Source organism: Mytilus trossulus, chromosome 2 (assembly GCF_036588685.1).
Source record: "Mytilus trossulus isolate FHL-02 chromosome 2, PNRI_Mtr1.1.1.hap1, whole genome shotgun sequence".
Classification (NCBI taxonomy): Eukaryota; Metazoa; Mollusca; class Bivalvia; order Mytilida; family Mytilidae; genus Mytilus; species Mytilus trossulus.
Window position 1 is genome coordinate 21,949,772 of NC_086374.1, and position 24,612 is coordinate 21,974,383.

At 31.4% G+C, this 24,612-nt stretch overlaps 2 protein-coding genes across 9 annotated transcripts in view; one reads left to right on the forward strand and one right to left on the reverse strand.

Annotated features, from left to right (window-relative positions):
- The first annotated feature begins 100 nt into the window (after positions 1–100).
- Positions 101–14,312, forward strand: LOC134706737 (ubiquitin carboxyl-terminal hydrolase 1-like). Its single transcript, XM_063565940.1, has 10 exons — positions 101–234; positions 2,953–3,107; positions 3,679–3,782; positions 4,757–4,887; positions 5,164–5,226; positions 5,728–5,831; positions 6,584–7,899; positions 8,748–8,943; positions 9,483–9,587; positions 10,981–14,312. The coding sequence occupies exons 2-10, from the start codon at positions 2,965–2,967 to the stop codon at positions 11,378–11,380; spliced, it is 2,562 nt and encodes an 853-aa protein (XP_063422010.1). The 5' UTR covers positions 101–234; positions 2,953–2,964; the 3' UTR covers positions 11,381–14,312.
- A 7,774-nt stretch (positions 14,313–22,086) lies between these two features.
- LOC134706738 (PTB domain-containing engulfment adapter protein 1-like) overlaps positions 22,087–24,612 on the reverse strand; it is a 32,187-nt gene continuing 29,661 nt past the window's right edge. For all 8 annotated transcript variants that reach the window (XM_063565946.1, XM_063565944.1, XM_063565947.1 and 5 more), the window contains 2 exons: positions 24,103–24,263; positions 22,087–23,567 (listed from right to left, as the gene is read on the reverse strand). In XM_063565946.1, coding sequence (XP_063422016.1) covers positions 23,490–23,567; positions 24,103–24,263 — 239 coding nt within the window. In that variant the 3' untranslated portion in view covers positions 22,087–23,489. The remainder of the gene's footprint in view (positions 23,568–24,102; positions 24,264–24,612) is intronic.

Here is a 24,612-nt window from a genome sequence, read left to right on the forward strand (position 1 = left end):
ATTCATATATTTGATATTTTTTCATAATAACAGTTAAATGGAAATATATGAATTTCATAAAAAATGAGAGCATTTTATTACATACGAAAATAACCGCCAAGATCCATGATTTCCGGCGAATTCAAAAGTTTTTTACACTAGGCTACTTCTACTTCTAACAGTTACACCACCGTCATTAGTTTCACTATCCTGTCACTGTTTCGAAAGCTGAGAGCTGAAGCTCTTTGGCTAGTTGTAAGAAAGTTTTATAAAAAAAAAAGCCAAACAAATTAATATGTTTCCTTGTTTTCTGATAAACTTTACCAACTCTTCATGATAAAATAATCATGAGTCTCATGGTTATTTTTAGCAGTCTATTTCTAACACCAGCTCTCCATTAAACACACTTGACTGACTTTCTATAGTATCCCATGAGCAGCTGGTGGTTTAATGTAAACCTCTTGCTGCTGAGTTTTTCTCTTGATTTGTTATGCCAAAATTATCTAAACGTTTCACATTTGGGACACTACAAAACTTGTGTTCTGCAGAATAAACTTATTTACACTTTGGTGTTTAGCTGAATTTTGTCTTAGAACGACCTCTTTGCTCTGAATAACCTTCTGATGTCCATATGTCAATCAACATTACTGTTTAATAATCTTATTTGCCTTCAATCTCCAATCTGTATCCATTTGCCAATTCCCGTAATTGACCCTATAAGGGAGCTACCATTTGATTATTATGGGGGGGCTAGGATGAAATTTGAAAAAAATAGGCAGGACAGGAGTTTTGATTAAAAAAAAAGGCAGGATGAGACACTTGCAAAAAAAAAAAGTCAGGATGACAATTATTGTAAAAAAAAGTCAGGATAAACTAAAAAAAAAAAAGCAGGACTGGATAGAGTGAAAAATAAAAAGGCAGGAAAGAGATTACAACTAAAAAAAAATGCAGGACAAAATTTTTCATCCTAGCCCCCCCATAAAAATCAAATGGTAGCTCCCTAATTAGAGATCCCTTATTTGGTTGTCTTCTTTATGAGGGGCATTATTTTTTATTTACAATGGAGAGCTAGCAGACAAAGCAAATATACCTGTGCGTAATGTGTATAATCTATAAGGTTTTTAAATCATTGTAAATCTTATAATTACATTAATTTGTTGTTTAGCTAAACACTCTTGACATCAGAAATTATTTTTCATGACAAATTAGTTAAACCACTAATACATCACTTTCAATTCATCATGCTTTGCATTGTCAAAAGGGAATCTTGTTCGGTATGGAACAAGTCTACATTTGACAAAGGGAAGTAATTTGTTGAAAAAAAGTGTGTAATGATACACCTTATCACTATTTAGTCCAATCCGGGAAAAAAACCAGTCATGTATACAACTTCCTGTTTGGGTCAGGCCGCCGAAAATAGAGGTCATCAGTAGTGAGCTGAGGGAGGAAAAACTTTAGAAAGCAACCCATAAGAAACTTTGATAGAGTATGCTCCTCTTTTTTATGCCCCACCTATGATAGTAGAGGGGCATTATGTTTGTGCGTTCGTCTGTCCGTTCGTTTGCCTGTCCGTTCGTCCGTCTGTCCCGCTTCAGGTTAAAGTTTTTGGTCAAGGTAGTTTTTGATGAATTTGAAACTTGGTATTCATGTACCTTATGATATGATCTTTCTAATTTTAATGCCAAATTATAGTTTTGACCCCAACTTCATAGTCCACTGAACATAGAAAATGATAGTGCGAAGTTCAGGTTAAAGTTTTTGGTCAAGGTAGTTTTTGATAAAGTAGTAGTCAAATCAACTTGAAACTTAGTATACATGTTCCCTTTGATAAGATCATTCTAATTTTAATGCCAAATTAGAGAATTTATTCCTATTTTACAGTCCACTAAACATATATAATGATAGTGTGAGTGGGGCATCCGTCTACTGTGGACACATTCTTGTTTAAATTAAAATTGAAGTTTAAAAAATATTTTGTTTTAAGTATTTACGATAGTTTAAACAGGTCTCATTAGAAAGTATCATGCATGGTAAATTGTTTAAACAGGGTCCCAGATAGCCATATAAGGCACAAAATGTGCACCTGATTATAGGTATCTTGTTTTGTAACCCCCATTGACATAATGGTTACAATGGTTACATTGGTTACACCCATACAAACTATCATAAATCATTCACAACTTCTCCAGTCTATTTTTTCAGATAGCTTCAACTGGATGAAAAAAGTTGTGTAATTTTAGAACTTATCTGGAATGGAATAAATAGTGATTAGGTGTATAGAATCAAATCGGTATTTGGCAAATTTTTTAGTTGTCTCCCTTATGAGGGACATTAATTTAAATTTACAATGGAGAGCTAGCAGAAAGAGCAAATTTACCTGTAGGTATTGTGAGTAGTAGTTTTAAGGTTTTCAAATAATTTAATTACATTAATTTGTTGTTAAGCATGAAAAACTTTTGACATCAAAAATTATTTTCGTGACAAATTAGTTAAATCGACGATACATCACTTTCAATTCATCATGCTTTGCATTGGCAAAAGCCACTTTTGTCCGGTAAAGAACCAGTCTAAGACTGACAAAGGGAAGTAATCTGTTTAAAAAGTGTTTTATAACAGAATCAAATCGGTACATGTAATTGGCAAATGGACTATTGTATAAATGTCAATTTTTGTTTATTGAGATATCAAAGTTTACAGGACCTGGTATGATTTTACACAATGGCAAACAAATTTACATACAAGTGTTAATACTTTTATTGTCTATATTGTTTCCCAAGGAACTTTTTATACTTAAGGGACTGGTCACTTATAGCTGATGTCAGTCACATGACTTTATAGCAAATTATTTAAATTACAAAGTGTTCTTTATAACTATATGTTCAAGTTTAACAATGTTTCAAAATGACAAATAAATGTTTAAAATTTGTTATTATAGAAATTATTTTTAATGCAATTCTATTTCTTTTGTATTAGTTTCAAGTTGTTATGGTTGTAGCAGATGCAGATAGTCCTGGCCCAGTCAGGAAAAGAGCCAAGTTATCATTGAAATTTCTTAAAAGAGGTTCAACTGATTCAACAACCAATACCCCAACATCAGTCAGTGAGAAGAAAGAGCCTTTGATTGCAAGGTATAAACTCAATTATTTTCTTAACTGATTCCAATTAAAAATTCATTTTTCAGAAAAAGGTAAGTTTTTAGACTTAACTATTAAAAGTATTTAATTTGTGGATATGCATCATTGAAAGCCACTACTTTGAATGGTGTAAAATGAAAAAAAATCTAAATTCAGTTCTGAATGAAATATATATACATATGTAAATAGATACACATGTACATGTAAATAAAATAAAATAAAAGCCTACCCTGTTTTATTCAAACCATTTATTGTTTTTAACACACATTTAATCTTTGGGTTTCTTTTTCTCTTTACATGTATTACAAAAGAAATGTTTCAAATGAAATAATTGTTATTGTTGATAATTTTTGCACTCTTCTGACATTTTCTAAGATATTCCAAATGATGGAAAGTGAGTTTTCCACAAAAATGTAGCTGCAATTACATGAATTAGGAATGCAAATTTGAGGAATGAATTTTATCATATTCACTTGAATATATACACATACCCAATTAATTATGGAATAAGTCTCAACATACAGTACACAAAGAGATTTATTTACATATATATAATTTGATTTAGGGAAGTAAGGGATGACATAACAGAGAAGAATGTTTCTTTTGATGGAGATACCAGCATTACTGAAAGTTCTGTAGTTCCTGCTGTTTCATCTTTAGAAAATTTAGGTATTTTTATAAAGATAATAACTACATATGTATATCATGGCTTACACACACACACAAAATGAACCAGCCAGACAATGAATTTCAGTCCCCTTTGTAATCTCATTAGACTTTGTAACTCAGTACATTCAAGGTTTGATCATTAGGGGAATCAAGAACATTGACTGGCCTGATTTGATAGTAGTTTTGTCAACTGACATTGCATCATTTGAAGTGTGGAACATCAGCAGACTAACCTTTGGGCTATAAACTCTCTTTTGATTAAATAACACATGTAAAATAAAAAAAAATTGTTAAACACTTGTTATTTTTTTCATACCCCTTGTTGATATAAAATAATTGAAACCTGTGTAATTTAGTCACGGGGCAGGAGGTTGTGCGTTCAATCCCCTGCTGAATAAAACAGAAAACTTAAAACATTTGTAAAAAATGAAATTGAGGAATATGAAAAAAGTCTATGGTTGTCTGGAAAATACTGTGCTTGTTAATAGTGATATGTCATCAGGTAACCTTGTGAACAACTAGAGTTTCTATTAATGTTTTAAGGAATGACTGTATATGAAGAAATAACATCAAAAATGTTGTACACACTGAATAACGTGTGTAGTGGGTTATTCTAAGGTGTGTACCACATTTTTGATATTATTTCGAATACATTCCTTATAATTTAATTCTAAATTGAATTTTAGACTAGAGTAAATCATAAAAAATGTTGATGATGTCAAAGTCACATGACCTAATTATGTCTATGAGCTGATAAACAAAACATTGTTAGCCAATCATGAGACCTGTTACATTCAAAATTGATTTTTTTTAAAATGACATTCACATGCTCTTTTCATGATCTATATGTAATATTTGCCGCTAGATAGTTAACACCAAGATATCGTATTTAGTGTTGATTTTGAAAAATTACTGTTGTTTCTTTTTCCATATGACAGGTCAAACCAGTTAATATTTTGCTTTTTTTTTGTCAGGTAATACCTGTTTTCTGAACAGTGTCCTACAGATACTCAGATTTACACCAAGATTTCTTGACAGATTAGATGATTTATACCAAGAACTATTACAAACTGAAAAGTTACAGAAACAAGATAAACAGCGAAAGGTTAATATATTCTGTGTTGTGCTTCTGACCAGTGGAGACCCTCTATGGTAGTCATCATGCTTAAAAATTTGCAAATTATTGATTTAACATAAATTTTATATAAAGACCAAGTTTTTTTTCAATGTATTACTGGACCTTGTAAAAAGGAATTCTACTGAGGTTACAGTCCACAAAAATTTGAAGGTTTCATTTCAGTAAATTTATCATTATTAATCTTTCACAATAGAGATACAAAATCAAAGAGGAGATCATGACTAGGTTTGTTTATCATTACAGGGAGATGAAGATGAAGACTATAAAACACCACAGACCTGTGAACTTGTCAAATATTTGTACAAGGTTGGCTATATTTTATTTTATTTTTTATTCTTATCAGTACAAAGTCTTGTAAATGAATAAACCAATAAAAATAGTTATAGGAATTACAAATAAGTAACTTAGTACAAAGAACTTTCAAGTATTTTACTCCTGCAGTGGGCATGTTGCCTAATGGCACTGAAAACATTTTTATAATATTGTAATACTAGTAATACTACTGTTGAGTAACAATAATTATGTAAGTGAGATTGCACCATTTCGTAAGACTCCACTTTTAAGTACTAGATTGTCATATTTACATCAGAAGAGTCTCAATAAAACACCCAACTAGTAAGTTTTATTAATAGGTAACAGATTGTATATAAGACTAAAACAGTACTGCACATAAGCAGATAGCTACAGTAGTTAAATGGGATATTGTAGATTAATAAGTGGTGTAAATTTATATTTGGGGGGAATAAAAGTCTTTGTTAAACTGCTTTCGCTGAAAAAGGAATAAAACTATTTGTAATTTTATTACAGTTGTACAGAACTATGGAACGACAAGAGGAAAAACACCATGATATTGCTACAGAAGATGTTATGTCTATGGCAATCAAACCAGAGAAAATTTTGGGTGCAATCAGGTTAGAATTTCATTAGTTTGTCTATAAAAATATATACCACTTGTACCATGAAAACTAGATATTGTGCCATTTCTATTTTCAGTTTTATGATATACAAATTAAGGAACAAAGAAATACTGAGTGTCTGACTGTCAACTTGTATTTGTTCCACCAAACAGAAGTTCCACTGGAAACTTTGTTATAAACAATGTCAAAGTATATGCTCCTGTTGGAACAAATATTCTATACCATCTATTCCATAAGGAACAAATACTGATTTATATGTTCCAATGGAAATGATATTACAGAATATTTCTTCCAATTGGAATTTATATTATGAAGGAACTTCTATTTCGTGACACATTTCTTCACAATATTTTTTTTTATATTAAAGGTTCATATCAATAATGTCTAGGACAATTTCAAAACAATTGACATCTAATTATTTTTTTAGTAAGTAATGCAAATTATATCGGAAAAAAATGCATTGAAAGCACGTTCACCTCTGCATTTGTTTGGTTTTTATTATGTAAACCAAAAAATGAAATGATTGGAGTTATTGCCCTTGAACAAATAACATATATGGTGCTGCAGAAGAGGACATTGGAAAATTGTTCAGTAAGGTATAAGGATAGTATATATGTGAATGTATATAGTTTTTGTTGCAAATAGAAGATTGTGTCATACTTAATTTTGTGCAAACAACATTCAGTCTACAGATAATTTATAGTAATTTAAAATTTTAAAAAGTGATTGGTTATTTTATCCTTCAGGGAGCTGAATCCAATGTTTGAGGGAAGCTTACAACATGATGCCCAGGAATTATTGAGATGCATCCTATGTTATCTACAAGATGCAGAAAAGGAAACTTTAAAATTAAAGAATTCTATTCAACCAGTGACATTACCAAATACCACCAAACTAATTAATCCCATAATGCAAAGTTTTATATCAGCAGGAAAAGAAGAGAAGTCAAAAAGGGACTGTTCCATTTCTCATTCTGAAAATATCAGCCAAGATTTATTTCATAGACCTTTTATCTCCACAGAAGAAAATTGCAATAAAACAGATTTACTTGAACAAATTGATGAAAGTGAAAGTGCTATGACTGGAGGGAGTGTTGAAATTATCTCCCCTGAAAAAATGCCAGAATGTCAAATTGCAGACATACCTCTTGAAACCAAAGGATCTGATTGTATAAGTATTAAAAGACAGAGAAAAAAGAACTCAGTGGTCAATGCAAATAGTGAAAATATTATGTGTGATGGGAAAGAAAATGGTGTAGTATGCATCTCTGACATTTCAGGGGAAAATGACTTACAGAAAGATAACCAGCTATCTGTAATGGCTATGTTAAAAGGAAGTGCTAGTTGTAAGAGATTGGGTATGAGGGGAGCAGTGCTGAAGAACAGAATGAATATAAACAATAGCAACACCACCGAGGACAATCTCATATCAAATCAAGAAAGAGAACTATTGTCCTGTATTGATGAGATGCATGGCACTGGATACACATTGGAAACAAATGAAAATTTAAGTCATAAAACAAATTCTTGTAATGGAGAAAAGTTTAAAGAAAGTGCTTCACCTTCCAAATATTCTTGCATCAGAAAACCTCTAAGTAATGGGTTATCAGATGCAAAAATTTCACCATTATCTGAAGGGTCTGTTAATTTAAAAAATACACCGCTGAAAAATGGACTTTTGAATTTAAAGAATTCACCTCTGAAAAAGGGAATGCCTGTTGTTAAACTTGAAAATTGTGACCATGTTTGTGATAGTCCTAAAAAATCTGTCAGTGCAGCATACGCAACACAAACATTGACTCCAACACATTCACCAAAGAATAGAGTTCTCTCTGCTATGGCAAAACTAGATTTCTCTGATCAAAACAATACAAGTGCTAAAAAGAAAGATTTTGTAGAGAAATTATTCATGGGGACACTGATGTTAAGAACAAAATGTACAGAGTGTGAATTTTCTCGAGAGAAGATAGAGGAGTTTCATGATATTAGTGTTGCTGTTCGAAAAGAAAATATTGAGACGAGTGATGATGAAGATGATGCTAAAGAGGAAAACTGTCAATCAGGTACTACAACACTGACTTATTACATGTACAATTAGGTACATGCATAGATTAATTGTAAGGCCATACAAAACAAATGATCAGTTCTCAATAGATATCCAAACTCAGGAACAGTATTAAACATGTTAAACACAAAACCTTCTGACATCTTGTTTAGTTACTTAGCATCTACACAGAGTATATTTCTTTGTTGAGTTCAACTCTTTTTTGAAAAGGTCATCATGGTTGTAAAGCCAGAAAGGCTTGAAAGGAATAATTAAATCTAACCAACATGTACAAGTAAATAATATTTACATCTTTGAGTATATCAAGGATACATGTATATAAAAGACGTTTGTGTAAGTTTGACTGACATACATATAGGGACATATATACATGTAACATCATCACAACAGGAAATGATGAATGTTTTACAAACTCATCTGTTTATCTTATGTCTATAGTTCTCCTCCCAAGATTGATAGAGTATATAACTAACAGATTGATTTTCATACAAGGCAATATTGTGAATTTATAAGGAATAATTGTGTGCATTATTTAAATTACATTTCATTTAGAAGGACGAAATGGGAGAGATTAATTAATTAAGCAATTTCATGATCAGATATTTTACATACAGATAAACGTATTCAGATATCATAATGAGAGTACTTATTATTGAGATACTCACCCACTGTTCATAATTTCACATCATAAAAACCAGCCATAATTTATGAATTTGCAGTATTACTGATTACATTGTTATTAGTATAAACTTGTAGAAAAATTGAGTTGAGGAAAACTTTAACTCCGATACCGGTACATGACACTTTCAGACTAGAATACTAAAATACATTGTATATAAATTGCAGATGATGAAGAAGATGATAAAGATCCATCATTACCAAAGCTACTGGAGTCATTCTGTGAAGTAGAAAGATTAAAGGGAGATAACAAGTATTTCTGTGACAAATGTCAACACCATGTTGAGGCTGAAAGATCACTACATTATAATGTCCTACCTGATGTACTATCAGTTCATCTTAAAAGATTTTCTACAGCATCAGGGTAGGTGTAGAACACAATTCTATAGGAATTATTTGGTAAATAATTACAGGACAATAACACAATTTTATTTAAATTATCTTTAAGTTTTGTCTAACAGTCTTAAAGGTTGAAAAATTTCGAAATTTCAAATTATTTTTTAGTACTTTGCTGATTTATTAAACCATGCAAACGTCAATAAATTGTTTATACATATTTTGTGTATAGTTGCTGTTAATTCAAAAAATTATTTTAATGTTCCTATTGATAAATTTAAAATGGGACATACAGATGATGATGACATCAGTAAATCTAACTCTTATTTTGATTTCTACTGGTAGCTTTCTATAAATACAGTTTGGGTTTTACTCATTGTTAAAGGCTTAATGGTGACCTTAAGCTTCTATCATCTATAGCTTCTGCATCTGGTCTCTGGTGGGTAGTTTTCTCATTGCAATTATATTATCTAATTTTATATGTATTATATATCATGTATATTATTTTGTTATTCTTTTTTAATTTACTTGACTGTGTGTCAGTAAAAGTTGATTATCTTTTTACAGGATATTTGGCTATATGTCTAAGATAAATGACCATGTAAGGATACCACTATCCTTGCCTTGTCTAAGACACAAATGTCCCAGTCCATGTAGTAGATCTGATCATAGGTAAGTTTACCTTAACAATATCTGATTAGGTAAGGGACGACATTAAAAGTTCAATGTAGGATAAAAAACTTAATTCAGATAGTTTTTTTACTGACCCCCCTACCCCCCTCTTAACTTAATTTGGGAAAAAGTGATTGACCCATATTAGATATATGTAAAATCGATGTAGGATAAACAAAACTTGCAGCAAGTTCAACCCCCCACCCCCAAACTATTCGAATGAAGTTTTTTATCCTTCATTGATCTTTTGATGTCGTCCCTAAACATTATTCAGAACAATGTCAGTGACAACTCTCTTTGATTTTTAATAGGCAATTGAACCTCCATCATGTTCATAGTTGATAGTTATAGATCTTGTGTCCCTGCTTCATTTTTAAGAATCTGACAACATCTGTTCTACATTCTGTTCTGATTATTATAATACATCAGTGAATTTTCAGCACTCAAATTTTTGAAGATGTGTGTCATTACGACAAGTTTTGTGATAGGTCTTTGAAAGTAGATACTGTGGATTCATTATTGTTCGTTGGATACTAATTTTAGTTGATTTCTTGGGTATAGTTGAACCATGAAATTAAATTTTTAAAAAATGACCAATTTTCTATGGACATGTATGCAGACCTTGGCAAAACCCTGAATTAAATACCCGCGAACATACAAGTTAACCTTTTTTTGCAAAGCATGACACAGCTTCTGTATTTCAAGCAGAATTTTGAAAGGGTGACATTAATTGTTCTGTTGAATGTCAGATTTTATTTTGTTCAGGAACAGTAATATGCAACCCCTAATCATTAAAAAGTATTACTTAAATGTTGTACATGTAATTAGTAGTAACAATGGTCCTTACAAAAGAATGAATAAGACTTAGTATTTGTTCAAAAAAATAAAATTTTATATAATTTGTGGCTGTATGTAACTTAATACTTAGCTATAATGCCCTACAAGAATTGATATTTTTGTCATTTTAATCTTACTTACCTTACAGTCGACATGTATAAATCATGTAAATAGGGTATTACATGTATTATCCTTACTTCGAATTGATCATATTAAAGTCTTTCATGAGAATGATGTATAAGGTAGCGCTTCATTCTAAAAATGTGTGTACAGTCAATTCTTTTACAACCCTATGAAGTTACAAAAAGAAGCATTCAATACTTTTAATAACATTTTTTAGCTAGGATCATGAAAAAAACAATTTTTATCAAGTTTTTATTTAATTTACATGTGCACTTTATTGTGGGACCTCGTGTCATCATGAATGATAAATTTTATTGAGTAATGAAGTTGAATAAGAAATAACGTGAGCTGGCAGTGAAGTCAATCAGAATAATGTATTATAATAAAACGTACATCTAATGTAATTATTAATTGTCATGAATTTGTTTTCCAGGTACAGATTATATGGCTTGATAGCCCATGCAGGAGTGACATTGACCTCAGGACATTATCTGACATACGTCCGTGTATTTCATTCTGTACAAGAATCATCAGGATCTCAGGATTATTCCTCTCCATCCAGCTCCAAATCTCCAGCCTTAAATAGGAGCACCCTTACTTCATACAACTCTCAGTCACAGAGAGCTTTGTCAGAGTCACCCCGTGGAGACAATCTGTCAAAGTTTGTCAAGATTCCATCTCAGAAGTATGAGAATTGTTGGCTACAATGTGATGATGAATCGGTTAAAGTTTACTCTGAAGACAAATTCTGCAGTATGTTACAAGATGGATCTCTGCTAGGGACCCCATATGTTCTGTTTTATCACAAACAAAACAGAGTTAAGATCAGTTAGGAGAGCCAAAATACACATACTTTGCAAAGACTAGATTGTTTTGACAATAGCAGCAATATTTTTGTCAAAACTTTATAGAAAAAAACATTTTAGTTGTAGATGCATAAAATGTACTGTCCGAATAGACTTGTGTTTATGATGTTTAAGTCTTTAATAATATTTGCTAGTAGACCTAGTTCAATTGAGTGAACTGAAATAATTGTACAAGAAAGTAACATTAATCAAACTAAGTTGAAGCCAAACATGTTCTATTATATGTAAGATTAAGTGCCATTTTTGTCTCAGGATCAGACATAAGGCATGATATCATTTTGAAACCAGTTCAAAACCATTGTTTTATATACTGTAACATTACTTTAATCTTTTGGGAATATTTCTGTAGAAAATTAGAATAGAGTTTAAAACAACACATACTACATGTACTATTTAGACAGTAATTTCAATATCAAATTCAGCCAAGAGATGTAAAAAAGGGAAAAACATTCATTGTTGTTCATACTTATTCATCGTATGATTAAATTTATGATAGATCCTAAATGGTATATTTTGCGGTAACTACAACTTCCTATTTCAAACATTTTTAAAAGCAAATTGAGGAATTAAATTTCACTATTGGTAAGAAGAAGTTCGTTTAATTCATTTTCTTCAAAATGAGCTAAAACATTGCTGATATATTATTGGCTCTCAAATCTTTTTATATGTAGTCCAGTCAATCTAAGTAATTGCAACAGAAGATTTTTAAGTTTTAATCTTTAGCATTATATCCTAAAAATATACACAGAAAGAAATCCCATAAAAAGTAACTTGAAGAAAACTAAAGAATCATGATTTTAAAATTCAATGGAGATTTGTATAGATATGGGAGATAACTCTGCAAAAAAGGCAGAAATATCAATAAAAGTTGATACAAAATGATAACTTAATCGCTTCTATTCAACAGAATGTATTGATTCTTGATATTTTAGCCGTCTTTAGAGTATAACAAACAACTCGAAAGGTGTTTTTATATCTTTTATCAAGCTACAACCTAGATTTCATAATTCATTAGTTGACCATTCATTATTCATTATATTTTTCAGCATGTCAAGGTAAAGAATCTCGAATTGAATAAAACTAATTAAGCATGTATTGTTCTGTTTGTGGTTTAAATTTCTATAAACTAGGTAGATGCTGAAAATATATAAATTACAGATATAAACAATACCAAATATTCACATATTTTTTTCAAAACAGTCACAAAGCAATAAATTTGCAATTTCTTTAATGAAAATGTGCTCAAAAAAATAAAAATACCCATAACACTTCGGTTTTGTACATTTCATGAGTACAAAATTATATAATATAGTCAAATACCAACTTATAACCCCATCAAAGTATCATATTTTACATGAAATTTAAGAAAATCATCTATGAAAAAAAGACATTTCTTTCCACGGTTAATTTCCATAAGAAATTAGAAATGCTGATTTTGAGTTTTCCCCAAGTAAGTTTTTATGGGACTTTTTTGTGTGTATATTTGGTACTTAATGCTATAGATTAGAACTAAAACATTTTCTGTTGCAGTTAGTTTGAGGTTCAAACTTAGTTTGACTGGACTAATGATAGTTCAATCTCATTTGAATCCATATTTATGTGACCTTATTGTGACACTAATGACTTATACAGAGATGTGTCAAACAATGATATACTATTTTTCCAATCCATGACATGAAATCAGGCAGACCCAGGAAAATGTTATTTACTACTGCACATGTTTATATCATTCTTCAGAAGTCATCTTGATGGCTAATCCATTGTAAATAGATTGCAGCTCGTCTTAAAGTCAGGTTAAAGTAAACTTAAATGGTGTTCAAAATTGAAATTTTTCATTTTTTTTTTTTATCATTTCTATGCTCATGATCAGTGAACCATGACATTTGCTTCAAAACCATTATTTGGTATACAATTTAAAAAATTTCTTTTCATCATAATGAAAATGTTCAAGTAGTTTCAAGTTGATCAGGTTAAACTCCTGGTACCTTTAAGTTTTCCATAAACATTATCCTGATAAAACTTCAGAACAAGCTGAAGTAGATATGACTAGGCATAAAAACACAAAGCCCCCTTCCCTGCTTCTGTAGGCTAGGTATTAAAATTGTATATTGATTAAAAAAATAACCAATATTGGAAGATTTCTTTTAGAATTAAGATTGGATGACTATGCATGGTTCAAAATTATCAATACATGTTAATGGTTCAAACCAAAATAAAATTCACTGAAAAACTGAACCAAACAAGATACTTTTAATCAGATTATGTTAGTATTATACAGTAGTAATTTTTTATGTGGTATGGGCTTTGTTAATTTTTGAAGGCTGTACAGTAACCTTTACTTTTTAGCTTCTACATCATTTGGTTTCTGTTGGAGGGTTGGCTCATTGAATATCGTACCACAGATTATTTTTATGAAGATACTATTTACAGACTCTCTGAAACCTCTGGTTTTGTTTAGTATTTAGATGTGTGATATAGGGGTCATGTTTTAACTCTGTTTGTGTTTGTTGATGTTTTTAAAAAACATGTAGCTGTAGTTGTATACTGTATGATGACTCTATATCCAAAACCATTTAGTAATTATCTTTTTCATTTGTATTGATGAATTGATTTAACTGATATCTTGTTTCCAATCTGAAGTTGGTGAAAAGATATTTGTGTCAAATAAAGATGTAATTATTTGAAAAAAATGTCCTAACTAAATTCTGGCCTTTGATTATTTATTGCATTGTTTTTTTTTTTATTTCTTTGATGCAAACCACTTTTCATAATTTAAAATCATATAAAGCGTTTATCAATATGAATCACTATCATCCTGTATATAATGTAATCTAGATCTGATATATTGTATCACATTAAAATATAAATCAGAAGCAATAAACATTAAATTTGTCAGTTACTTATTGTGTGATTTCTTAAAAAAGTGAAAGTGTGTTTAATTATCTTTATCTTTCAACATTATTGTTTTTACTTTTTATTAGCCCACCTGGCCCGAAGGGCCAAGTGAGCTTTTCTCATCACTTTGCGTCCATCTTTGTCGTCTGTTAACTTTTACAAAAATCTTCTCCTCTGAAACTAATGGGCCAAATTTTCCAAACTTGGCCACAATCATCATTGGGGTATCTTGTTTTAAAAATGTGTTCAGTGACCCAGCCAACCAACCAAGATGGCTGCATGGCTAAAAATAGAACATAGGGGTAAAATGCAGTTTTTGGCTTATAACTAAAAAAAAAGCATTTAGAACAAATCTGACATGGGGTAAAATTGTTTATCAGGTCAAAATCTATCTGCCCTGAAATTTTCAGATGAATTGGACATTCTGTTGTTGGGTTGCTTCCCCTGCAGTGGTAATTTTAAGGAAATTTTGCTGTTTTCTGTTATTTTCTTGAATATTATTTTAGATAGAGATAAACTGTAAACAGCAAAATAAGACCTAAAAATAAGTCTACATGACCAAAATGGTCAATTGACCCCCTGGCACCATACAGCCTTCAACAATGAGCAAAGTCTATACCGCATAGTCAGCTTTAAAAGGCCCTAAAATGACAAATGTAAAACAAATCAAACAAGAAAATTAACGGCCTAATTTATGTACTAAGACTGAACGAAAAACAAATATGTAACACATCAACAAAAGACATGTTACAGGCTCCTGACTTGAGACAGGCACATACAAAAAGAATGTGGCGAATTAAGCATGTTAGCACAGGGCTTCCAAAACGGTCATATATTCCCATCATTTGTATAATGTTCGGTAAAAGTCCCGCTGGGCAAAGCATGAAACAGTCATCTGCTTTTTAGTTTTCAAGGCTTTTTATGTCATTTTAACATAATTCACGATCTTTTTGACCCAACCTTTTGCCTTTAACATCCACACATTTCTGGTCATAATTTCACAGGGATCCATTCAATTCAACTTAAATTATTGACCTACAACCAAATGTGTCGAAAACGCTGACAACATCATAGCATAACACGAACCCAAAAAAGATTTTGCTTTCATGTAAAAATCAGTTGAAAAAGGCTTAACTCATCATATGGAAAAAAATAGAAATACAAATGTAATACTTAAGAGTGAACGTGGCTGGGAACTTGTATATCCAAACAACAACAAGCTTATAAGTGTAGATCTGAGAGTACTTTCAGTTACTGAAAGTTCAAAGCCAAACCAACTAACAAAAAATAATCATGCATCTTAGACTAAATAATCAATCAGTACACATCCAACATCCAATGGATTTAGTGAAAAGACATCATAAACAGTCAGAGAAAAACATGACCTTGTGCAATGCCAAGATACAGGTATCAGCAAATTATAGATCCATGAATGTGTATTATGTATAGAACAATAATATTTTGTTTGTTTTTAATTTACTGATAACAAAATCAATATTGATACCAAGAAAAACAATATTCACTGATCTAATAACAGTGTCGTCTTGAACATGTATGAAATATTTGCCACTGGACATTCTGCAACCAAAAATCAAACAATCTAATTACAGTGTTGAATTGGAAAATTTTAATAATAAGTTTATTTCATGGATCGATATGTTTACGAGGATCATTTCTAAATTTCTGTGCACAGTAAACAACATTTCCATAAAAATAAGGATGTGCCATCCCCTTTGAAATAAGTTTCCTACAGGTACAACCAAACTTCAAAACCAAATCTATATTAATTGTCTAACCTACATTTTTGGTCAATTATTTGTACATTTCATGAATACCAGTAAGACATAACTCAAACTATAAATGAATACCATATGAAATTGAGAATGGTAATGGGGAATGTGTCAAAGAGACAACCCGACCATAGAGACAAAAAAGTATATAACTGTTCATTAGTCAGTGTTTTGGTACTGGCATGAATTGTAATTTCTTTTACTTAACTTCCCTGTGAATACTTTAAGAAATCATTAAACAAATCCAAGTTTCCAATTCCAAAGGATGAATTTGTGTTCTTTAAAAAATCATTTTGGTCATAAAGCTCCTAATGTTTCCCTGGATTTCAAATGTTTAAGCTTTCCTGATGAGGGATAATTTAGAAAAGGGCTTTGGACGTACAAAATGATGAAAGTGTTATCACTCAGTATTTTAAAAGGGGATGAAAATATACAACAAGTATATCGAAAGGGGAATTAAAATTAACAATCAGTATGTGAAAAGGGGAATAAAATAAACAGCCAATTCACAAACAAGAGAATAAAAATAAACAACCAGTTTAATATAAACAGTAGAATAAAAATAAACAACCAGTATGTCAAAAGGGGAATATTAAAAAGGATAATTTCTGATGAAGGATAATTTAAAAAAGGAATTAAGACGTATTTATGAAAGCAATATCATTCAGTATTTACAAAGTGGATATAAAATAAACAACTAATAAGTGGAAAGGTAGAATAAAAATAAAATTAAAAAAAATATGTAACCAGTATGTCCTAAGGGGAATAAAAATGAATAACCAGTATGTTGTAATTGGGAAGAATAATTAACAAACAGTATGTGAAAATAAAATTAAAATGAATAACCAGTGTGGGAAAAGGGGAAATAAAAAAAATACACAACCAGACAGTATGTGAAAAGGAGAAATACAAATGAACAAATAGTATGTTAAAAGTGGATTCAAAATACACAACTAGGATGTAAAAAGGGGGGAAAATGAACACCCAGTATGTGAAGGGGGAATAAAAAATAAACCTGTCAAAGGGACATGAAAAATATACCATAAAATCTATAAAAAAAGATCAGACATGAAAGCACATTCACATTGTTAGTCTCTCTTGCATCAATCTACAGCAGAAAATGCAAAATTTGTGTAAGCCAGCATTATTTTCTTAAATGCTTAATATGATTAAGGAAGTGTTTTAAGGCATAACTTTTAAAATTTGTATAAAAAAAAACTAACTCTGACTAACACTGTTTTGGTAATAAAAGCATGTTATTACAAATACTTAGTGTTTTACCTTGTAGAACATGTTTTTGGTTAACCACTGGGAAGTTATGTTGTAACATATGTCATAGATTTAGACCATTGTTTACCTTTATTCATTTCATGTGACTATGATCCTTAATAAAATTATAATAAGCAATGTATAAAACAGCCAGTTGTATTATTATGATAATAATATTACTGTCTGTTTTATACGTTGCTTATTTCAATATAGTCTGAACTTAAAAAGAAAAAGTCCATAAAGAAATACAAATTAAAAATTGATTGTCAAATGATTTTGCTTAAAAGCACTTTTAAACTAGAAAAAGCACTTTTAAACTAGAGGCTCTTAAGAGCCAGTGTCACTCACCTTGGTCTATGTGCATATTAAACAAAGGACACAGATGGATTCATGACAAAATTGTGTTTTGGTGATGGTGATGTGTTTGTAGATCTTACTTTACTGAACATTCTTGCTACTTACGATTTTCTCTATCTGTAATAAACTTGGCCTGGTTTTAGAAACAGAGGAAAATATTTTGTTAAAACTTAGAAAAATTTACCAAATTAATGAAAATTGTTAAAAATTGACTATAAATGTATGTAACAACGTATTAGATTTTAGCGAGAGAAATTTATGTATTACTGAAAAATTATTACACCAGGGTTTTCGATATCACAACTGGTCAAAACATTTACTAAATTTTATCACGGGTATAAGGAAATAATTCGTAAATATAACTCAACATGCAGACATCTTATACGTTCAGGTATTTCACATTAAATTTTTTATGGAAATATTCTTTATAAAGCACAAAAATGTCAGTATTCTCCTCAGAAACTAACAAAACCTTTAAATAGACTTATTAAAAGGGGATATAGTTACGATACTGTTGTCAGGTCATTAAAGATTGCATATTTTGGCTTTAACATTGATTCACTGATAGGGTCTTTGCATCGGAACTAAACACATTTATTTCTAAAAAAAACAGTTGTTGGCATGACACGGGTTATGTTCTTCTCATATATTTTATGATAGTATGATACTAAACCCCTAACAGGAGGGATTGTACCTGATATTCATATGATGAAGACATAATCTTTCAATCAGTTTAATTGAGGTCTGGAGCTGGCATGTCAGTTAACTGCTAGTAGTCTGTTGTTATTTATGTATTATTGTCATTTATTTTCTTTTGTTACAGCTTTTGACATCGGACTCAGACTTCTCTTGAACTGAATTTTAATGTGCGTATTGTTATTCTTTTACTTTTCTACATTGGCTAGAGGTAAAAGGGGAGGGTTGAGATCTCATAAACATGTTTAACCCCGCCACAATTTTGCGCCTGTCTCAAGTCAGGAGCCTCTGGCCTTTGTTAGTCTTGTATGATTTTAAATTCTAGTTTCTTGTGTATAATTCGGAGTTTAGTATGACGTCCATTATCACTGTACTATTATGCATATTTTTAGGGGCCAGCTGAAGGACACCTACAGGTGCGGGAATTCTCGCTACATTGAAGACCCATTGGTTGGCTTCGGCTGTTGTCTGCTCTATGGTCGGGTGGTTGTCGCTTTGACATATTCACCATTTCCTTTCTCAATTTTAATTTTATAAAGGGCATTAACTCCTTAAGGGGTCAACTGACATTTTGGTCATGTTGACTTATTTGTAGATCTTATTTTGCTTAACATTTTTGATGTTTACAGTTTATCTCCTTCTATAATAGTATTCAAGATGATAACCAAAAACAGCAAAATTACCTATCGGGGGGCAGCAGCCCAACAACCAGTTGTCCAATTCATCTGAGAATTTCAGGGTAAATAGATATTGACAAGATAAACATTTTAACCCCCATGTAAGATTTGCTCTAAATGCTTTGATTTCAGAGTTATAAGCGAATAAGCCAAAATACGGTATACATTTTACCCCTATGTTCTGTTTTTAGCCATGGTGGCCATCTCAGTCGGTTTGGCAGGTCACTGCACACTTTTTGAAACTAGATACCCCAATTATGATTGTGGCCAAGTATGGTTAAATTTGGCCCAGTAGTTTCAGAGGAGAAGATTTTTGTAAAAAATAACAAAATTTATGAAAAATTGGTAAAAAATTACTATTTTAAAACGACAATTAAGCAGTCAACTGACCATTTTGTTCATGATGACTTATTTGTAGATCCTACTTTGCTGAAAATTATTGCTGTTTACAGTTTATCTCTATCTATAATAATATTCAAGATAATAACCGAAAACAGCAAAATTACCTTAAAATTACCGATTCAGGGGAAGCAACCCAACAGCTGGTTGTCCAATTCATCTGAAAATTTTAGGGCAGATAGAAACAAGTTTACACCATGCCAGATTTGCTCTAGATGCGTTGGGTTCAGAGTAATAAGCCAAAATATACATTTTACCCCTCTGTTCTATTGTTAGCCATGGCAGCAATCTTGGTTGGTTTGGCAGGTCACTGCACACATTTTTAAACTAGATTCCACAATGATGATTGTGGCCAAGTATGGTTAAATTTGGTCCAGTAGTTTCAGAGGAGAAGATTTTTGTAAAAGATAACAAAATTTACGAAAAATTGGTAAAAAATGACTATACAGGGCAATAACTCCTTAAGCAGTCAACTGACCATTTTGGTCATGATGACTTATTTGAAGATCCTACTTTGCTGAACATTACTGCTGTTTCCAGCTTATCTCTATCTGTAATAATATTCAAGATAATAATTGAAAAGAGCAAAATTACCTTAAAATTACCAATTCAGGGGAAGCAACCCAATAACCAGTTGTCCAATTCATCTGAAAATTTTAGGGCAGATAGATCTCGACTAGATACACAATATTACACCATGTCAGATTTGCTCTAAATGATTTGGTTTCAGAGTTAAATAAGCCAAAATTTACATTTTACCCCTATGTTCTTTTTTTAGCCATGGTGGCCGTCTTTGTTGGTTTGGCAAGTCACCAGACACATTTTTAAACTAGATACCCCAATAATGGTTGTGGCCAAGTTTTGTTAAATTTGGCCCAGTAGTTTCATAGGAGAAGATTTTTTATAGAAGTTAATGACGAAGGGGGATGCCGCCGGACCAAGATGGACGATGCCAAGCAGTGGCGGATCCAGAACTTTTCCTAAGGGGGGGGGGCCCGCTGACTGACCTAAGGAGGGGGACCACTCCAGTCATGTTTCAGTGATTCCCTATATAATTAACCATATTTTTCCCACGAAAGGGGGGGCCCGAGCCCCCCAGGGCCCCCCCTGGATCCGCCTATGCCAAGTGATGAGAAAAGCTCACTTGGACCTTTGGGCCAGGTGAGCTAAAAAAGAAGTCCTTATCATTATCTAATAGGCCTTATTGAGACTGAGCCTTTATTTGAATTTTCTTTTGTTTCAATGATTGAGTTGGGTGATCTATGAAGCCTCCAACAAAAACTCATTACCAGGCGACAGAAAACTGCACTTCTTGCAATTCAATTTGTAGTTATATATATTGACCTTTTAGCAAGTCTAAAACAAATTGATCCTTGAACCATGGAAATGTGGTCAAAGTCAACCTATTTTCATCACATTGATCATTAGAACTAAGCATACTTTGGCTACCAATTTTCTTGGATTGCGGAAACCTTGCATTTTTGTGGTTCTGTAAAATTCTGGATACAACTATAGAAATTTGTATTTCATTGCACATTTAAAATAGTGGTTCAACTGTATCTATGAAAATTGGTATCCAAGGAATAATAATGAATCCCCTGTAATTGACCTATTACATAAACTAAACCCTGCAACCATTCACTGAACCAGGAAGTATTAAAAAAAAACTCATAAAGATACTATGGGCCAAATATAGTTAACTATTCCCCATAATTTGTAAGTAAAAAGACAACAGTAGACATTGAACCAAGGAGAGAGATCAGGGTAAGGTGACTTGAGTCAGGCAGACCTGTTCACCTTATAGCTATTTGCAAGACTCAACTTTTACTATGAGTAACTGAGCAACTGAACTTATTTAAAAAGAGCTTATGTTGCTCACTAGTTCAATTTGCATATTCAACAAGGCAAATCAACATTTTATACTAGAATATGATTCAAGTTCTGTTCATTTGTGTTACTACATCTTTTGATTGAATTAAGCCATTCCAAATGATATAGCGTGTCTTCTTATGGTGTGATGTGACACTAGTGTTTCAGATAAGGGTGATGGTTTGGTACCATTGAAATGTTTAGACCTAAGTCAGGAGTCTGATGTTCAGAAGTTGTTGTTTGTTGATATGGTTCATAAGTGTTTCTCGTTTAATTATTATAGAATAGACCTTTGGTTTTCCTGTTTGAATGGTTTTACACTATTAATTTTTTGGGCCCTTTATAGCTTGATGTTGGGTGTGAGCTATGGCTCCGTGTTGAAGACCGTACTTTGACCTATAATGGTTTACTTAAATAAATTGTGTCTTGGATGGAGAGTTGTCTCATTGGCACAAATACCACATCTTCCTACATCTATAAATATAATAGCTGACCTATTGCTAGTATTGCGAAAAACACAATTTCTAATCTAGATACCAAAAGACGATTGTTGCCAAGTTTGGTTCCAATAGGTCCTGTAGGTTCATAGATTTTTTTGAAACACTATAAACCAACAACAAAGACAGACAGCAAGTGACACGTAATATAATGTCTTGTATCTCTATAAATATACCGTTGAAGTAAAGGTTGTGCCTGAAGACTGAATAAAATACCAATGATCTAACTGTAACATATTTTATTACTGTAAACGAAGTACTTAATAGAATGAACACTGTACTAACAATAAAACTGTACATATTCTTTGTTACTTAATTCTTATGGTAAGGTTTGTACTAAATATCAATAATACATATTTTTGTGACACAATTCTGTACAGTATTAAATGGTTTATCAATATAGTTCCCTTATTATGACAAGACTTTAAAGTATAATTCTGATCTTGATAAACCCAAAAGGAAGTGTTTCGTTAATAAATGATAGAAAACAGGCTTTCTAGCGTGTCAATAATTCCTGAAATAATATTTTTTCAAAGAAATGGGCACTGTCACAATAGAAATATTTGAGAATACAGAAGTGTTTATTATCATGCCTTATCCACCAAGTTGGGAACAAAATAAGATCTGGTAAAGTGAAATTGAGATATGAATATAGTAATCTAAGCATCTGTAAGTAGCTTATTGTTAACACATATCAATACTAGAGTTATCACTTACTACTCAAAATAGATCTACAATATAATCCAATGTTTCATAGAATAATTTACAGCTCAATTAATGTCATTTATATATTTTTTGAGTTCATATCTACATCTATAAGTTACCCTTTATGCTTTAAAAGCTATGATTTATCAGCAGTATATTTGTTTTCAAATAAAGAATTCATATTTCTTTTTGTGTTGGCACTCACATGATACTTATTTTGAATCTTGACACAATGTGTCACATGATACATCACATGATACATATTTTGAATCTCTTTATCTGTACACTATGATGTGTCAAAAAATATATATTTTGAATCTTTACACTATGGGTCACAAAATACATATCTTGAATCTTGATACTATGCATCACATAATACATATCTTGAATCTTGAAACTATGCGTCACATGATACTTATTTGAATATTTACACTTTGTGTCACATGAAACATATCTATGCATCACATGATACATATCTTGAATCTTGAAACTATGCGTCACATGATACATATTTTAAATCTTTAATTAATACTTATGTTAAACGTTTGCTGGTTTCATTTTTCATTTATATATATGTCATCATTGTAATATTCCCATAAAAAACTTGTATGTTGAAAATCCTCCTATGAGGTAAGTAAATCAATATTACACCTTAACTATAAGGCAATCATTGCACTATTCCATTAATAACAAATAAAATGGGCATAAATGTTCAACAGTATATTTTTCATATGTCTAATTATTATGTCTTGCAGCATCAACAGAATCGTAATATAGATCTAATGCACAATATAATGTCCTTTCCTCAAATTTCAACAGGAGAATTAGTTGAGTACTAATCTGGTCCTTCACAGTAAATGCTTATGTCTGCCAGCAGATTTAACTTTCAAAGCCCACTACTGGTATGTTCGACGTTAGAAGATTATTTTTGATTTAGTGGATCTAGATCAGCTAAATTAAAGTCTTCTGTACCAAATGAGAGTCCTTGACTGAAACCAGCCTGCAAAAAAGTTTAACAAAATTATATGATGGAAGAATGACTGAAGAAAAACATGATTTGAAAAAAAATCACTATATTGAATATGTTACCATTGATATTGATAGATCATCTTTGATCATCTCAACGAGATTGATTTTCTTGCTTGAGCCAAAATGGCAAAAGTGAGAAGCAATTGAGTTGAGATGACCAATTATAATCTGTTCATCACAATTTTACCTATGACGACGTTGTTAATTTCATTGGCAATGGGCACATGCTACCTTCGTTTCTAGCGATAATGTTTTATAACACTCTTCTGTACCGAGAAAGGAAGATTCTGGGAAGAAACAGATTTGAGATGGATAATAGATCATACATATAATTCATATTTTTTCAACTATATTGTTAAATTATTTGTATCATTACCAAACAAGTGCAGATTTTTTTTCAAACTAAGAGAATGTAAATTTCCCATCCTTCCAAGCATAAATAGAAGCAGATTTTTCTTCAGATTATAACTTTAAGTATAAGTATATTTGCTTGTTTCTATTCTTACCTGAATATCGAGTAATTCTCTCTCTGTTGATGATACAGACAGTGTATCTGACGTGAATGGATTAAATTTTGAGGGTGATGATGGATTAAATGCTGCCATACCAAATGGATCAGCACTGGTAGGCTGTGGATTAAATGATGGTGCACCAAAAGCATCCACTGCTGCAAGTAAAAAGCATGCATTGGACATTAATGGAAAATAATATATGTACACAATATTTACTGCATTATCTGATGAATATCCATTCCCATCCCATAACAGCAAAATAAGAATGTTGTTTTAAAAACTAGCTGTGCACAAATGCACATCTTAAGCCTTTTGTAAGTTACTAATGAGTATACTATTGACTAGAATTTCAAACCTTATAAATATGTCAATCTAACCCTTATTAATTGAAATAACAGTGATAAAATGCTATTTTATGAAACAATATGCTAAAATGATATCAATATTGAAATATCAAACGTATAAAGTTCTTATAAAACCAAAAAGAGAATTATCAAAATACAT

What these genes read in the sequence shown, in the direction of transcription:
- LOC134706737 (XM_063565940.1), top strand. Translation starts at nt 2,965, where the DNA reads ATGGTTGTAGCAGATGCAGATAGTCCTGGCCCAGTCAGGAAAAGAGCC. An exon ending in AACAAGATAAACAGCGAAAG is followed by an intron (nt 4,888 to 5,163) that starts GTTAATATATTC and finishes TTATCATTACAG; the next exon opens with GGAGATGAAGATGAAGACTA. An exon ending in AGAGGAAAACTGTCAATCAG is followed by an intron (nt 7,900 to 8,747) that starts GTACTACAACAC and finishes TATAAATTGCAG; the next exon opens with ATGATGAAGAAGATGATAAA.